Genomic DNA, 18,271 nt, shown 5'->3' on the forward strand with positions numbered 1-18,271 from the left:
CTACAAAGGTTAAATTGGAGGCCGGCACAGGTGTACATGAAAGTGAATAAAGGAAGGGGAGGGTAGGTGGAGTTGTTGGGAAGGGAGGGAACGTCGCGATTAGTAGGCTAGGAGAGCATAGGAAGACTAAAGAGGATGAACGGAAATGAGGAGATCAAAACGATTAGAACTTCTAATAATCTCACGAAGAAATCCTCGTATAGAGACGGGGGCTGAGGTAGGGAAAATATCCACAGGATATGATAAATAGGCATACGTTTTTCTTATGAGGCAATTTTAGGTTTTACATTTTTCCATGCCCCGCTGATCGAGAAAGCCCCTGAAAAATTGATCATCGCATGCTATGATGTAGTACCCACGAGCTACGGAGGAATCAAAGCAGAGGATACATGATCCTTCCGCTCCTTGCCATTCAGGGGATGACCGCCTCCGACAGCCTTACCTTAACATATGTGCACACCTTCGGCACCAGTTTGCTGGAATATGGATGAACTTCTTGGCTTCTAAGTAAAACTCCAGCGAACTTCAGCTTCTTCAATAATTTCCAGTAGTGAATATTCTTGTTGACCCTTAGTTTTTGGAAGACCCCCGACATCGACCGTTTGAGGGAAGGAGTAATCCAGCGGGTATTCACTGGGCTCTGTCCGGCGAAATTGGTTCCCGGGCCGTTGCTTGAGTTCATTCCACGTCAGATCCGCTTGACTTTAAAATAGAACCAGACAGATCCTCGTCAGTTGGATGAACCTGCTCCCAGCTCCGGACCCACTACGGACACCAGAGCAATGCTAGAAACCAGGAATTGATGGTGGACACCCAGTGCCTGCAATGCTTTAGTGGTGACTAGCGCGATGCCTGGAACGAATAGAAGAGCGGTCCAAATCCTACAAACACTTTCCATTGAAGTACGTTGCTACATCGAACATCCCCAGAACTCACTTGCTAAGATGTGTAAATAGTAGCATTGATGGAAAACGATTCAAAGCGGACCCAAACAGTGCTGGCTTGATACACTACATTATGGGGAGCCAAGCTTATGATTAAGAAAACTGACGAATCCGATTTAGACGAGGCGACCCCGTCCCTGTAGAAGACAATGATTCCAGTCCTTATATATTCCTGGTAAACTTGGGTTCTTAGCAAAAAAAACAGCGAACTTTTGGCCGCGTTCGAGAGAAGAATCCTCAGAAGAATTTTTGGCCCTCTACATGAAGTTGGACAATTCCGTAGTCTATATAAGGACGAATTTATGAGCGATACCATGACCGTCTGGTAGGGATATCGAATTGGTGAACCTCGACGCAAAACCGGGATGTCCGGAGTTCCTTATTAAGGCAGGCCTAGACCAGATACCAGTTGTTGCGCCGTTGATGATGATGATGCTGATGACCCCGTTATTGACAAGGACGAAAGCTAAAGAGAAAGAGGTTTTACACACAATGTTCAATTAGGTACATAAAAAAGCACGAACCCGTGAAATTTGCATTAAATGTATATGTATGCCGGAACCTGAAAAAAAAAAATCGTATTTAGAAAAAAGCTAACATAATTTTCTGTCGCTCAAAAGTAACTTATCTCGTTCGTTTTCATAATGATTGAATCAATGAATAAATCTTTTGCCATTATTAACATTTTTCCTCTCTTACAAGAGTATAAAAGAATTAATTAATTAATTAAAGATGATTTATTTACTCTGATATCCCTGTGTATATAGAAAGTGTGAATATTTGCATTCTGCATTCAGATAGTAATTACCTCAAGTTTCGCGTGATTTCAGCCAATGTTGATGGTATAATAGTCCACGGAATAATTAAAGATGGAACGAGAGATATATAAATCAGAATAGCATCAAAAGCCAATTCAAAGCTATAATTTCAGCAGGTCAGTGCATCTCTTAACTTGTATCTAGTAAAAAGTTGATAAATGGTGTTCTATAAAGATATCAACTTTGATAGTAGTACCCAGCACGGTGTGAATAGTGAAAATTGTTAATGCAAGGTGAAAACAGTTTTATTGTACTTCGACGAGCGTATCTAAAAAGTAAATAAATTTAAATTTACATTACATTTCCACCAATCAGAAATATTCAGATGGTGCCAGCTAAATTTAATTTAAATAATCTAAATTGTATTATCAAATTCCGTCACGTTCCCAATAAGAGAAACTGTTCGTAATAAATGAATTCCGATGACCGAAATTTTGAAATGATGCAACGAAGACCGGAAGTATCCATCCTCTCCGAAAGGCAGAGTTAGATAGCAGTTAGTATAGCGATGCTTTTCGAGGAGTAATAGGTATTTCCAAGTGAGCGAATTGTGCAGTCCATTCCTCCAGCGATTGCTTCTAACTCGACGCTACGAGCACGAGCGACCTATCATAAAGTGGTGGTTTTTCTTGTCTACACTTGGTTGATAACAAGGAAGGGATCGAGCTATTATGTACGCTAAGGATAGGGGATGCAAGATGAACATCTGGGCTGAAAGGGTTTAGGGATTGGGAAAAATTCTGGGCGGAATCTCCAAGCTGACTGTTTAGGCCAGTTTTAAGTGATTGATTGACATGTCCTTCTGACCGGACCCGTCTCCTCCCCTCTCCCTACGCAAAAAAAAGAAAATGGTTCTAATGTTGATATCCCTGATTGTCACTCTATCTGTCTGTTAGACGCTATGCGGAAGGTGTTTAACAAAGTGTTGTACGACGTACGACGGTGTAGAAAGCCAGTGATCTATCACAGCGGCAACATGGATTTCAGCGAGAGCATTCCATGTTCAATATAATAACAGGAATCGCGGGTTTATCCATAGGAACTTTGGCTACAGCGCGGTGACATATCTCTTGGAAAGACTCATATGGCTGGAGGTGGATAAACAGCGAAAGGATTGCATTATTGTGATCTCTTTTGTGGAAAGTGATGTATCACAGACTCCTCGGTGGGTGCATTTAAGGGGAGTCAATGGTAAGTGGTTTTGCAGACAATCTGGTGACCAATAAATGGAGAAACTAGATCTGCTACAATAAAACCGGAAATGAAGCTTTTCTTAAATCGCATCCAACACAATATTGTCAACTCTTGGAGGGATGCCTCTGGGGTGGTCAAAGGGTAATATAGGTCCCAGGGCGAAACGTGGATTGGTACCCACGATGGAGCATAAAACCTGAGAAATGCCTGCTGAACCAACACCAACAGCTCTACTACTAAACCCTATCTCCACCTCCACGTGGTGACCGCTGGGCGCTCTTTCTTAACGAAAAGCTGCAGACGGAGAAGGATGAAGGCGAGTCCCCCGCGCCTAAAAACGGGACAAACTGTACCAACTGGACCTCCAGGTTGGGGGTTGGGTAAGGCTGACAACCCTACACGGAAAACCGAAGTTACGGAGCCACGAAAGGAGCCTCGGACAGGATATACTTTACAACGACGAACCCGGCAACGACAACGGATTAACGATTTGCGCATTTTCTCATGGAACGTGCGCTCCCTGTACAGAGATAAAGCTGATGAGCAGCTAGCCGATACCCTGTCCCAATAGAGAGCTGATATAACAGCGTTACAGGAGATGTGATGGACAAGGACCGGTTTCCTGGAGAATAGCCACTACACCATATATTATAGCAGCCATCCAGTAAACCATGTGCTCGGAGTAGTTTTCTTAGTCAGGCAAAAAATGAAACCTGCTGTTATCGGCTTTGAAAACATAAGCGAACGGCTATGTACTCTGCGCTTGCGAGGCAAGTTTAGAAATATAAGCCTCATTAACGTTCACGCCTCTACAGAGGAGACTGCAGAGTTGGGGAAGGATACCTTCTACGAGGCAGTAGAACGAACCCTCGAAGCCTGCCCCAGTTATGAAATTAAAATCATACTTGGGGATTTTAACAGCCGAGTAGGGAAGGAGCCAGTATTCAGGCGATACGTTGGCTGCTATAGCTTACACGAAAAAACAAATAATAACGGACTGCGGATTATTCAATTAGCAGGGTCACACGAAATGGTTGTTGGAAGTACCTGATTTGCGCGGAAAGCGGTCCACAAACATACGTGGGCCTCTCCAGACCTGACCACTTGCAACCAAATTGACCTGTTGTTGATCGAACGCCACTGCCTCTCAGCCTTGATGAATGTCAGAACATATAGGGGGGCTAATATAGACTGGGATCACTATCTCGTTGGCATGGTGCTCCGAGCTCGAATAAAAATACCTCCTAGAATCCCCTCTGAAAATCAGGTGAGAGTCAACACTGAAGCCATCCACAACACAATCCTCCGCGACACTTATAAGAGGGAAATAGATGCCGCAACAACTGCAGTCAACAGAGGACCTGGAGATGAAGCATCAACAAATGATCTTCACAATCACCTGAAGAACGTTATCATGGACACGGCCACAAACATACTTGGTCCCAGCCGCAAACGGAGTCGGAACGGCTGGTTTGACGATGAATGTAAGCTAGCAACGGAACGGAAGAATGCCGCATTCCGAGTAAATTTGCATTCTCAAAGAAGAGACTTATCACGAACTCCGTCGAGCGGAGAGCGACTTCACAGACGGAAAAAGGAAGTCTGGGAGAACCAACAAGTCTGTGAACTGGAAAAGTACAGGGAGCAACCGCACCAGGCGCGCAAGTTTTACCAACAAGTCAGCAGGATGAAGCCATATACACCTCGATGTTCATCCTGCCGAGACAAAGAGGGAAATCTGATTTCCGACAGAATGGGCATATTAGAGCGATGGGTTGAGTACTTTGATGAGCTACTGAACAATCAGAACATCGGCGAGTTGGAGGTGCCGCCAACTGAAGACGACGGACAAATACTGCCAACACCAAGTTTAGGAGAAACAGTCCGTGCAATTCATCGGCTAAAAAATCATAAGTCGCCAGGAGCCGATGGAATTACAGCCGAATTGGTTAAATATGGAGGCGTCCAGTTACACCAAGTGGTTCATCAACTTGTGCTCAAGGTATGGGATAGCGAATCAATGCCTCACGATTGGCAACGAGGCATTATCTGTCTCATACATAAAAAGGGAGATATGACACAGTGCAGCAATTATAGAGGTATCACGTTGCTGAGTACCATCTATAAGATATTGTCCACTATCTTGCTAGAGCGGATAGCCCCATACGCCCAGAACAGCATTGGCCCATACCAAAGAGGCTTCACTTCAGACAAATCAGCAACAGATCAGATTTTCTCTCTGCGGCAAGCGATGGAAAAACTGTTGGAATATGAACAACAGTTGCACCATCTATTCATCGACTTTAAAGCCGCCCATGATAGCATAGCCAGGGTAAAACTGTACACGGCCATAAGAAAATTTGGTATCGCGACGCAATTAATAAGACTGACTAGGCTGACCCTCACCAATGTGTGAGGCCAGATAAAAGCAGCAGGATCACTCTCAAGACCATTCGACATCAACAACGGTCTACGACAAGGGGATGCCCTATCATGTGTCCTCTTTAACCTGGCCCTCGAGAAAGTGATCCGTGATGCTGAGGTTAATGCAAGAGGTACGATTCTTTTCAAGTCCACCCAACTACTGGCCTATGCTGACGATATCGACATCATGGGAAGAACCACCCGAGACGTACAAACTGCCTTCATCCAGATCGGGCAGGCGGTAGTCGGCGCGAGATCTTGGGCTGCACATCAATGAAGGCAAGACAAAATATATGGTGGCAACGTCGGCACCGAAGACGAATCAACCAGCAACATCAAACCGCACTGGTCAAACACAAACACGAAGAAGAATAAGGATAGGAGAATACAACTTTGAGATCGTTGACAATTTCTCCTATCTAGGGTCGAAAATCACAACCGATAACAACTACGATGATGAAATCCGTGCACGGTTGTTGTCAGCCAACAGAGCCTATTTCAGCTTACAAAGACTGTTTCGCTCGAAACGTCTCACCATAGGGTCAAAGCTCTTACTGGGCAAGACTATGATCTTGCCAGTCCTCATGTATTCCTCGGAAACTTGGGTTCTTATCAAGGAAAATTGCGAACGCCTCGTTCGGGAGAAGAATCCTCCGAAGAATTTTTAGCCCCCTACATGAGGATGGACGATTGCGTAGCCTACACAATGGCGAAATCTATGAGCGATATCATGATCCGGCTCAATAGGTTACGGTGGGCAGGTCACTTAATCCGTATGGATGACGATGATCCCACCCGGAAAGTCTATAAGGGCAATATCTATGGTAGAAAAAGGAAACGAGGCAGACCCTGCCTGGCGTAGGTCAGGACGCCAGACAGCTTTTAGGGATATCGAATTGGCGGACCTCGGCGAAAAACCGGGATGTCTGGAGTTCCTTATTAAGGAAGGCCTAGACCGGATACCGGTTGTTGCGCCGTTGATGATGATGATGCCTCTGAGGCCGTATTCAAATTGAAGCTTCTTCTATTATCTATTATTTAAAAAAGTTGTTTTCATATATATTCGTTTGTGATCTACAAACTCCGAATCCGTTCGTCATGAAAATTGATACATTCATGTATAAATTCCCAATTTCATCTTCATAGGGGATCAATCCTGATAAAAGCTCGTAGCGGTCACCCTCCTTCAAAATGCATGGTCCTTCAAAGTGGGATTTGTTATATCTCCGTTTTTAACCATACCGCGTTAAGGAGAAAGTGTAGAGGGGGTATGAAAGAGGAAGAAGAAGATCTCCCATTTAACTACGCCAAAAAATTTCTATTGCTATTTTCATGTCAAACCCGTAGGAGGAGGAAGAGAGAGTATGAATGGAAAAACGGGAGATCTTCTTCCTCAAAGCCCTTTGAAAAATCGCAGCAGTCACCACCCCTCAAAAAGTAATGGCCCTTCAAAAGGGGGGATGGTGATACCATCATAGTAAACTTCGGTTTCTCAGCGCCACCTTCGGCGGAGAGAGTATAAAGGAAGAATTGAAGCGTTCACCCCCGTTGAAAAGTTATGGCGCTCCAAAAAGGGACTATTTTCGTAACATTAATGAGCTTATTGGGAGAGCAATCGTCGTCGTGTTCTAAGGAAGGGGGACCGCTGTGGGGTTTCACCCGGACGAGTTTTCATCGTATTTAAACAGGAGCGGCCGCCTCCTCCCCACTATAATGTTTTCACTTCCTCCAACAATGGAGCTGAAGCACTGTCAATCCATAAAGCTACTAAAATATTTGAAAACAAGTGTCTCAAGGGGAAACAGAACGAATCAAAGCCTCTATTTAAAGACGTGATGAAACATGATAAAAGCGAGATTCATAATGAACAACCAGCGAGTTTGAGCTTTGATGTTAAGAGGTGCCGAAACATTATTATTATATTTTAACTGCAAATTCTTGAGCAAAACCATCTACTTTCAGAGTTGCTGCAGTTTCCGAAGAGCAAGGTACACAACATAATAAAGCCGAATGCTCACGACAGGTTCGATCAATATTGAGAATTGATCCCAATAAAGCAGCATTTAATTACAACGAATTTTGTCTTGAGGGAAGTTGAAGAACTGGTACGTTAGGTTAGATTAGTTTGGCGCGGATAGTCGATGCTCCAAACACTCAGACCTTTTTGTTAGACTCCCCGTACCGCCCCTAAAATCACTTATCCAACGGCCTCCCTTTTGCGCTTTCGCAGGCTTTTGCAAAATCTCTATTTCAGAAGCGAAGAATGCGCAAGGGCTTCGTTTAAGAAAACCCTTCCCAGGTATCTCAGTTTAACGTGTGAGAAAACCAGGTAACTGCATATGAAGTGCATGACCGTTACCTCCTCTTCTTCATCTTATTTTTTTTATGTGGTAATTTAAAGAGCAAAAGTCCTACTACGGTCTCCATATCCCTCTTTTCGAAGAACGGTAAAAATGCCGCTATAGAGGGCTCGGGTTCTTCCAGACTGGGCCACACGAACCTTTGAAATGGCACCCGTCAAAGCAGACTTAACGTGGAGAGGCCTAACAAGATTATCAGCGATGTTCGAGCGCCCTGGTATCATGAATGTGTCGTTCAGTCAGCCAAGTTTCAACAGCAACTGGTGGTTGCCCCACAACAACCGGCTTGTCAAAGACAAATATGTAAACCACGTGGTCTGCAGGCATCAAAGCTACCCGATGTTTTCGTAAGGATTTCCAGATGAATAAATGACCGTACGATTAGCCATTTTTCTAGCCGCCAATGGTGTCAAACTTATATGAGTCGATGGCTGCTTTCCATTTCCTTCCAGATAATTAGGGCTATATTTATGAATGTTTCGTGTCCCACGATAGGCGTAGTTCTTATCTCACGCTTAATACTTCGGCAACCGAACCTTTGCAATTTCCAACTGTTAAAAAAATTGAATCTCAGCAAGGAGACAATATAAGCGTATATATACTTTATTATGAATGTCTCAATCCGATGAACTCTTTGGAATGAAAGTCGCCAGGTCTTACCTATCACAATCCATTGTAAAGATTCTACTATCCAGAGCTGTAACAAGGGACAGAGAACCCCTTCCTTACGCAGCCTTGCACAGGTGATGCAGACTTTTGAACTGAATTGAAACACCCCATTGTCATTCTCCTTTGTTTTTCAAAATCCGAGTTGCACCATCATGTTTTACCTGTCTTTGGTGCATTCAATGGATAACTCTCTTCGAAAGCTTCTCCCCTACTAGTTGTGATCAACTGAGTTGGTTTCTCTATTCCGGCAATGGATTTTATGCACCCCCCAGGAATCGTAACTAGGGCGCTGAGTGCTAGTTTGTATGTCACCCAATATGTCTTCCGCGGATTCCAAAATGGAATGGTTATAGGTGGATCAATGCTGATTACGAATATCAAAACGTGATATTATTTGATATTAGTTACTCTCCGACAAGAATCGTCATATCAAGGGTAGCCACTGTGATGTCGACCCATTACGTGGAGATATTCCGGACGAGCTTTCACCTTTGACCTTAGTACAACCCGGGGGTTAAGATTTATCTGGAAGCAGTTAAGCAGAAAACGTTATCTTGCTTGAAAGCATCGGCCTGCTAGAATATGGTTCATCTGGAACTAAATGCTTACGCGTGAGGAAGACTTTGGGCCTAAAAGGCGACGCCGACTGGAACCGGAGGCCAAAATCGCTATCAAAAAGGGAATGATTGGGCCATTTCATTAAGAATTAGCTCCGAAGTGAATTGGTTTTCAATTGAATAAGTAGAGAATCAAATTCTTCACTGAGGTTGATTTCAGCAGAGCCCCCTTTTTTCTCACGACAGAGGATCTTCTTTACTGAGCTCCCTCACTATGGCATGGTAGGCAATTGGCAAAGAAGGATCAAAGGGAAATTGGATCCAGATCACAGAGAGACTGGATTGTAACTGGATTGGAACACCATAATAGTGCCAATAAAAAAGGCCTTAAAGAAATGGCGCAGAAAGTGAAGAAGACGTTAAAGGTGGACCCTTACTTTCTGGTGTGCTATGTTCTCACAAAACCTGCTGTTGGCAAAAGTAAAGAATACACCGGAAAGACGTGCCATAGCGTTTAGCGATCGACTTCATTTTAATTATAATATGATAGAAATAGGAGACGAATTTTGAGAACATACTAAAAATTTTAATCTTTTAGTCGCCATTTGGATATGTGATAAACCTGAAGAATTTGGTGGAAATCAATTCCATTTTAAGAAAAAGTATTTCGGATGTCATGACCAATTTAGTGTTTTGAATTAAGTTTACTTCCCTTTACCTGATCTTTCTCATAAATGAATGCCATTTTGTTTCAATTACAGCAAGCTTACTGGATGCAAGGAAACCTTTAACAATGTATTTTATACTTCTTCTTGTCATCATCACCTTCCTCCTGGTGGACTTCCTAGCAAAGATAAGACGCTATAGTTTGACATCCAACTATCCAGGCCCAAAAATTTATCCAATATTTGGAACTACCGAAATATTCAAGAGGAGGAAAGCGGAAGGTATAAATCCTTGTTTTACTACATAAGACATTGCAAATTAAGCCTTTCTCCTTGTTTTTCTAGAGTATTTGGAGGTTTTTCGGGGGTACAGCGTGAAATATGGTCCAATATATCGGATGTGGATAGGTCACGAGTTGATAATTTTCATAGAGGATCCGGCAATTTTAGAGACACTCCTATCTAGTCCGAAGTATATCAACAAACACTCAATCTATGGGATGGTTAAATTCTGGCTGAGAGATGGGTTACTTCTAAGTACAGGTCCAAAGTGGCACTCCAGACGAAAAATAGCTGCAGCGGCATTTCATTATAAAATTCTTGAGGGATTTGTGGATGTTTTCGATCGTAATAGTCATATTTTGGCAAAAAAGTTTAAAAAACATTTAGACGGTAATGAGTTTGATATTTACTGGGACGTTAGCTTGGCAGCTTTAGATATTATTTGTGGTAAGACCCTTTTTATTTGTTTTGACCTTTTCTGAGTAACTTTTCCTAACACATATCATTAACAGAATCAGCGATGGGCACAAAAATTGATGCGCAGACAAGTACTGACTGCGAATACATTCCAGCTGTTGAAGAGTAAGTTGGTCCTGGTCATTTAATTTAGAACTTAACGATTTAGTGGTTAGATTTATAATTTTAATGGTCACTGGAATGGGGAACCGTCAAACTATTGTGGTCTCACATTCGCAACTCCCGTATTTTCACCCAACTATCTCCTCCGTTCGCCAAATGTGCTGTCTCCTCTGCTAACCCCGTCTCCTTATTTTGCCGCTACTTTTGCTCAGTCTATGTTCCCTCTCCTCCCTCTTCGTAGTCGAATATATCATTGGCAACCTTGCCGCCAATGTTGGGCCTAATTGCGACGGTCTTCGAAACCTCTTTTGAACTAAAACCGGTCAGTCCATGTCCTTCCTCCTTTCCATAATTCCTAACAAAAGCCTTGAAAATAACTGTTTTCCGGCGTGTGGAAAGAGGCTCTTATTATCTCCATTCACAAAACTGGTGATCACAATCTTTCTGAAAATTGTCCCCGTATTTCGCTCCACTCCTGCTATTCCAAATTCTTCAGAAAACATTTGAAGTAATTGGACGGTTTGTGCTTTTCGCTAGTGTTATTTGTCATACTCGCATATAACAATATTTCGGTAATCACATGTTCCCTTCATCAGTGCTACACGGATGTGTAGTAATTGAATCGCTGGAAACACGGCAAGATTACGCTTAGATTCAAAAGGAATATCAGCGCCTTGATGTCCGCCCACTGTAAATGAAACCCCACTTTATTTTTCGTTGGAGGCGGGGGGAGAAGGGTAGGTGAATGCGTTTACGCTCAGACTCTTGGACTCCCCTGTCATCAGAGAACTAGCCTGGAACCATATGACATTTTATTTTGGGCTAGGCCTCCCGCTCTCCGGGCTTTGGGAGCTTTCAAGTCAGGGAATTCCTTTCACCAACGGCAAGAGAGGGAAGGTAGGAAGTTATTGGTTCATGGAACCCCTTGCTGCCCGGTCCCTCCGCCAGTCGAGGTCAATCTTCATCGCAATAAAAAGAGCTCGAACATTATGCGCAACACGACTTCATATGCCAACGGTCCCCCCCATCTCTTTTCAATATCTGGAAAGACCTCCCCTGTACCTCCCACTTTTCACAAGAGAAAAAGGTGTCTTCGTCGTCGTCCGCCGCTTCATTGCAAAACACACAATCAGGAGATCGTGCCTTCCCAATCTCGTGCAGGTAAGACTGAAAACCTCCATGCCCACTTAGAAGTTGGGTAAGGAAGTAATCAATCTCACCATGTATTCGGTTCAGCCGCGAATCTAAATCTCGATAAGGCGTGCAGTCCATTTGCCTCCTGGCTCATTTTGCCAAGACGTTGGCTTTTCATGGGCAACCAGCTCTCTTAAATCTTCGCCCTTGCGGTCGCAGATAGCTTCACGCTCCCTTGCAACGAGAGCAACGGGGATAACTCCCGCAATCATTATCATGGCCGGTTTTGAGACAGTGCGATAAGCAGACGCCACCTACAAAGCCCCCCGTCTCTGCACTTGAGCAAGCTGCTTACGATGCACCTCCTTCTCAAGGTGATCAACCCATACTTCCGCGCGATAGAGCAGAACGGACGGCGTTGCTTTCATAGTAGATATTGGGCCAGCAACATTCGACATTAGCCGACTCAAGGCCCAGACTCTAGCTGCTGTCAGCTGCTGCTTTGATTTGCTCGAAGGAGCTCATCTTTGAGTCAAGCATTAAATCAAGGTATTTAGCAGTTGGTTTTGACGCTACAGTCAACTCACCAATCAATATGGTCGCATGGTCGGGATTCTCTTTCTAGTTAAGATGATTTCCTGGGTTTCTTCCAGCGCTGGAATGAAACCACGAGCAGTCATCCATCCGCTTACCGGTCGCATTAAGTCTTCTTTTCACCTATTCAACAGTTCATCCGGCAACAAATGCCGCAACGTCGTCTGAATAACCGACCAGGCGCAACTATACTGGTCTACTGGTGTTGAGTCTTAATAGACTATTGCCGGAAACGTTCATGAGGTCCGGCCCTAATGTCTCTAATGTCTCATAGAGCAGGGAGCAGTCTTTCATATAACCCCTCAATATCCGCAATAGTTAACTTGGCACGTGGAATGAATCCTTGAAGGCATTTTTGACATCAAGGGATATGAGAGATACTATCTCTCTCGACGATCGGTGTCTGTGTGCCCAGGCTCAATAAACTGCATCCACGACCTCCGTAACGCTCCTCCCTGCTCTGAAATCGAACTGCCCTGGGGATAAGTCCCCGGCAGCGCGGATCGCTTCAGCGAGTCTGTTCCTGATGAGCTTTCGGAGCACTTTCCCAGCCGTGTCAAGCATACATAGCAGTTAGTATGCAGACAGCAGCTCAGTGCTTCCTTTTCCTTTGCTGATTAGCCCGAGTCGTGCGACCTTCCAGCGACCTTCAACTCGAAAAGCCACAAAATGCTTTTGTCCAAACCCACCTCTACCAGCAGGACGATAAGGCTCGTCATTGAGTTCTCAAGTGATTCAGTCGTAGTTGTTTTATCTGTCTCTTGGTGTTATGTCCTGTTTACCCCTCTTGAGAGAGCTTCGGCAAATTTGTTAACGATGATTTTCTCAATGTTCCACTTGGTAAGTATTTGCCGGATGTCAGCACATTGAGAGGAGCCGCATGTTACGGCAAAGGAAATGTACTGTTGATCACTCCTCCAGTACCCTGAATCGTTGATATTTAGAACCCCGTAGTAAAGATTACATCAGGGATAAGGCCCTCGCAACAAGGGAGTCAGAATATCGGAGCACCGCCGATATTAAGGACAATAAGTTCTGTCCACCTACAAAATAAAATGGTTACTTCCGCACAACCAACCCAAACGAAGCCATCTCGTCGTCCAAAGGCCCACACTCGCAAGTTGACCATATCTCTCACCCAGATGACTACAGTGCGACATAGATCAGGATACTACGCACTCCCAGCTCTAAACAGCTCTTATTTCTGGAACCATTTATCCCATCAGATCATGAGCAGTTGCACTCCTATGCATATTCGCCTGCAGGATGTGGATCATGTAAGCTGACTGTTCGCTTTTTGGTATTCTCTTTGGAAAACCTGGCACTGCCCGCAACCGGGAATACGAGCCACATCTTCTTTTTGCATACCGGGATCAGTGCAAAGAATACAGGATTTTTGTGACATGCAAGTCTTCGCTTTAGTGCCCGGTTCCCAACACTTGTAACACAAAATGCTTCTATCCTGCTCTTTGCAGTTTAGCACTTAAAATAGCGGGTCAGAATTGCTCTTTACTTTATCCAGCAAATGATTCATCCTCCCTTAATGAGGGAATTGGTTTGCTGTCATCTCAGGTACGGTGGCAATGGCCAACTTTTGTCCTCTCTGATCCATTTTTATTGCTTCCCCCACCTCGTATTTGTTTGCGACAAGGGACCTGGTTGTTTCAAAGGAATGCGTGGGTTTTGGGCTTGAAACCACGTCCAGCGTGCCTAGAATCCTTTGAACTGTCTGCCAAAATTAATTCTTTTTGTCAGTCGTCAACCCGAAAAATATTCCGCCGTTTTAAGTCTGCGTCTTCTGGTTTGGGGTAGTTTTAGATTTCTCTAAAAACTCCCTCGTTTGCCCCTTCTCTTTTCCTTTGACTCTAATGTTGTCATCGTAGTTAACCTTGACTTTGCTTCAGCCGACTTATTGCTGTCATTCATGTTAGTTACTGGCGGCTGCTGGCCCCTTTCCTTACCAACTCAAAAAATTCTTCTTGCTGCATCACTGGCAGCAGATCTACGTTGTTTTCACCGCGTCACCTTTTACCGATTGTCTGTTCCCCTTCTAGTGAGCTGAGCCTACCGCTGAGCCTAATAGTTTTCCGCAGCTCCTCTACGACGGTCTTCCAGGAATTTCGCTGACATGTGGTGAGATCCGGAAGTTCCTCCATTATCGTCTTGCCATTTTTAACGTCCGCGAAAATGTTTCACCAGACGATGGTGACAGCTTTCATTTTCTTCAAGACTGTTCCACATTAGTTAAGCAATCTTTCTTTCTGTACCCTCATCTTCTGGATGAGGTCCATCCTGCTTGGGAGAAATAACTTACGCCGCCACTTGGCTAACGACTTGGTAGATATTTTATCCTGAAGGTAGTACTTCATGTGGCACAGAAAACATGGTCCTCTTATCGTGTCGTTCTTTTTTAACCTCAGGTTCGGAGGCATCTCTCCTTTTTGGCCACTAGAACTGCAATTATATGCGGTTCTTTCAGCACTAGCTCTGTTTGTGGGCGGAGGGGTAGTTGGCCTTGTTGCCTACCTTTGCAGAAGAGGCCCGAGTGGGAGGCTGTTGTAATATCATACTTCTCGCGAGGAAATTTTAGGGACGAGAACCAGGAAGTGTGGTATACTGACGCTCCTTTTAAAAAATCCGGCTGTTACCGGTTGTAGTATCGTTGTTGCTTTTCCTGTTATTATTACCATTGCATTTCTGATTCCCAGCTGCAGAATGCTTTTCCCATTGGAACGAGCAGTGGTCTTAGTTGATCCCCATGGTCATCCATGTAAGTTGAGAGGGTACCCATGACACAGGTCCTTATTAGAGTTTATGAGGTGAAAACCAAATCAGGCGCTAGTCAGGAGTCCGAACAACTAAGCCTGCACTACCATCCAGGATTATTTGGGTATACTTTTGAGACGAAATCAACTGTCAGCTCGTATGTGACATATTTCTAATTAGTAGCCAAATCTAAAGTCCGTATCCCTCATAATCGTCATTGTCCTTATTCATTTTGTTCAGTCCTACGCTAGCTAGTCGCTCTTCAGGGCCTAAGAGGTGTGAACCTACTTGGTTCAGGACTAAAACACAATAAACAATCGTTATTCACTACCAGCTTTTTCCTTTATCCAATCCTATTGGACCCAGGGTGAGGGATGGTCGGTAATACCACAAGCAAGGGCTGACCATAAGTCGCTTTTCTTGGCTTAGACCGATTGAAGAGTAGTGTCTAATTTTAAGGTTAAGCCGAATTAAATTGCCAGAAGTTTAGATTGATGAAGAGTGGATATGAACGATCGACATGCCCCAATTGGGAGTCATTTTATGAAGGGCTGTATCATGTCATTAAAACTCAACTATTAGCCAGCGCTTTAGGTTATCATCCTTCACTCTCTTTACTAATCTATCCCTCCTTGTCTCATTTGATCAATCTGAATTAATTTGTTTCTTGTAGGCTAAGTAATATTTTATGTCAACGTGTCACCAATGTCTGCTACTGGAATGAAGGGATATTCGGGATATTGGCTCCCAAAATAAAAGCGCGTCAGGATCATTTAGTTAAAATCCTCCACAATTTCACTGAAGATGTAATACTAAAGCGCCGAGATGCGTTGTTGACTAATCAAATCAAAGGAGACGGTAGGTGTTCCAGTTGATTCTAGTGTGTTCACTACTTTTTTTATAAAATGCTCCATATATATGTAGGTATATCCCCACCCGAAAGTAAAAGGAAGAGAGCCGCCCTTCTCGATGTTCTCCTACAATCAACAATCGATGGAAAACCACTTACAAATGCTGATATTCAGGAAGAGGTTGACACATTCATGTTCGGAGGACATGACACATCTGCGTCTGCGGTATCCTTTGCACTTTATCGCTTATCACGTCATCCAGAAGTACAAAGCCGAGCATTCCAAGAAATATGTGAAGTAATAGGGACTGATAAAAATAAGCCGGTGACTTACAAGGATTTACAAAGCTTGAAATACCTAGAATGTGTTATCAAGGAAACATTGCGGTTGTACCCAAGTATATCACTTTTAGGAAGAAGAGCGCTAGAAGATTCAAAAATTGGTATTGCAAGTTGGTCTTGAAAATTTGTCAATCTTTAACAGCCTCTTGAATATTTCAGATGAATATTGGATACCAGCTAATTCAAACATTATTGTACCCTGTCATATAGTGCTGCGAAATCCCAGTTCTTTTCCTGATCCTGATAAATTCAACCCGGATAGATTCCTGGAAAATTCGGCAGAAATCAACCCTTATTCCTTTATTCCATTTAGTGCTGGGCCTCGTCAGTGTGTTGGACAAAGGTACGCAATGTTGGAAATGAAGAGTTTGCTTTCGACCATGTTAAGATACTATGAGTTGTTACCCATGGGGCCTGATCCCTTGCCAATCGCGTACTTAGTATTAAAATCGACTAATGGTGTCCATATTGGAATAAGGGAGAGAAAATTTTGAATTGATTTTAGCTGATAAGCTAGTGGCACTGTATTGTAAAACTATTTTTTAGTCGATCCGACTTATAATATATGCATGTAGCGAAGCAATGTCGTTATAATTGCAGCCAGATGCAAAGTATGGAACTGGGAGAGGAAGAGGGAAAGGGAACGAATGACTCTTTTGGATCTTTGTAGGAAGGTCTCTCACCGGAAAAGAGGAAGGCGAACAAAGTGACAAAGTGACCAAAATTGTCCGAGCACCAGCACCGACTTCAGTGGACCCAAGGAAGGTAAAGGCCCAAAAAGGAAACAGCGGAAGCATGAACGAGAGTTGGCGGTAAGAAAAGTGCAACACGTAAATGAACCGAACATCTCTAAAAAAAGGATATGATGTACGCTGATATCATCAGGAAGGTCAAATTCGATCCAGAGCTGATGGGGATTTAATGGATTTAATGTTAGAGTTGAAAAAGTTTCCGGATAGAACGGCTGAAAGTATCCTCGGCGAGGTGGAGAAGTCTTTAGGAGAAGAGGCACAAGTAAGGGCGAAAAAGCAGAAGATTTTAATATAATGTAAAGACGTTGACGAAGTCACGACCAAGGAGGATATCCACCGGACCGTAGAAAAATGCTCGGTTTGCAAGATTCCGCAATCAAATGACTGAAAAAGGCATATGGAGGAATGCAAACGGCAACTATAAACTTTTCGACTGAAGCAGCGTTAAAACTGCTGGCGGTTGGTAAAGTCAAAATAGTTTGGGTAGTTTGCCGACTCAGAGAGCTTGGGTGTTTTAAGCAAGCGCTGTTTTAGATGCCTTGAATTTGGTCACATGGCAGCGAAATGAACCTATGACTATGACAGATCAAAATGTTGCGGAAAATGTGGGGTAGAAAATCATATGCTCAGAGAGTGCAAATTTGAACCTGAATGTATGTCTGCAAGGGGATGTCCAATTTTTAGAAGAATCTTCTCCGCGATAAAGAAATGAGATTGATGCAAATCAATGGTGCCTGAGCTACATATGTAACCTGTACGACAGCAATAGAGCCGTGTGGAAATCAAGCCATCCAAGAATATAAATATGAATATAGGATTTCATCAAACCCACTCAACAAACGAGGCTGTAGACGTAGTTTTGAAGTTGTCCCGAAATGCGGTGTTGTCTAATAGATACTGTGCCATGGTGACTTTGGACGTCAAAAATGCGTTCAATTCAGCCAACTGGGAGTGAAATAAAAAGGGGTAAAACGGGTGTCCCTATCGGGGCTCAGTGTTGGGTCCTCTCATGTGGAACGTGATATACAGTGGGGCCCTTGTCAATTTCCGTGCTATAGGAAGCCAAGGTAATCGGCTTACAATTGATCTAGCCCCGATTGTCCTCGCGAAGCAACCTGAAGATATGGAAGTATATGCTAATGAAACCATAAGTGTGGTTTGAGATGGTTCAGCTTTACGGAGACGGTCGTGATTACCAATTGCAACAGAAGCAATACGATTCCATAATATCACTCCAAAGCCGGTAGGTTCTCACCTCTTCGACTGATGTCGCTGCTTCCCCAGATCTCATGATGGGCGTTGGCATTGCAGCCGAGAAGAAATAGTAGTACCTTTCTCTCG

At 43.7% G+C, this 18,271-nt stretch overlaps 1 protein-coding gene across 2 annotated transcripts; it reads left to right on the forward strand.

The window, feature by feature from the left end:
- Nucleotides 1-1,838: 1,838 nt before the first annotated feature.
- On the forward strand, nucleotides 1,839-16,748 carry LOC119654949 (cytochrome P450 4d2-like). 2 transcript variants are annotated; one of them, XM_038060607.1, is made up of 7 exons: nucleotides 1,839-1,995; nucleotides 9,728-9,913; nucleotides 9,977-10,360; nucleotides 10,426-10,495; nucleotides 15,660-15,844; nucleotides 15,911-16,279; nucleotides 16,338-16,748. In XM_038060607.1, the coding sequence occupies exons 1-7, from the start codon at nucleotides 1,989-1,991 to the stop codon at nucleotides 16,670-16,672; spliced, it is 1,536 nt and encodes a 511-aa protein (XP_037916535.1). In that variant the 5' UTR covers nucleotides 1,839-1,988; the 3' UTR covers nucleotides 16,673-16,748. The 2 variants fall into 2 exon arrangements, with proteins under 2 accessions (XP_037916535.1, XP_037916534.1); XM_038060606.1 differs by having other exon boundaries at nucleotides 1,848-2,037.
- The last annotated feature ends 1,523 nt before the right edge of the window (nucleotides 16,749-18,271 follow it).

The sequence above is a fragment of the Hermetia illucens genome, chromosome 4 (genome assembly GCF_905115235.1).
Source record: "Hermetia illucens chromosome 4, iHerIll2.2.curated.20191125, whole genome shotgun sequence".
Lineage (NCBI taxonomy): Eukaryota > Metazoa > Arthropoda > Insecta > Diptera > Stratiomyidae > Hermetia > Hermetia illucens.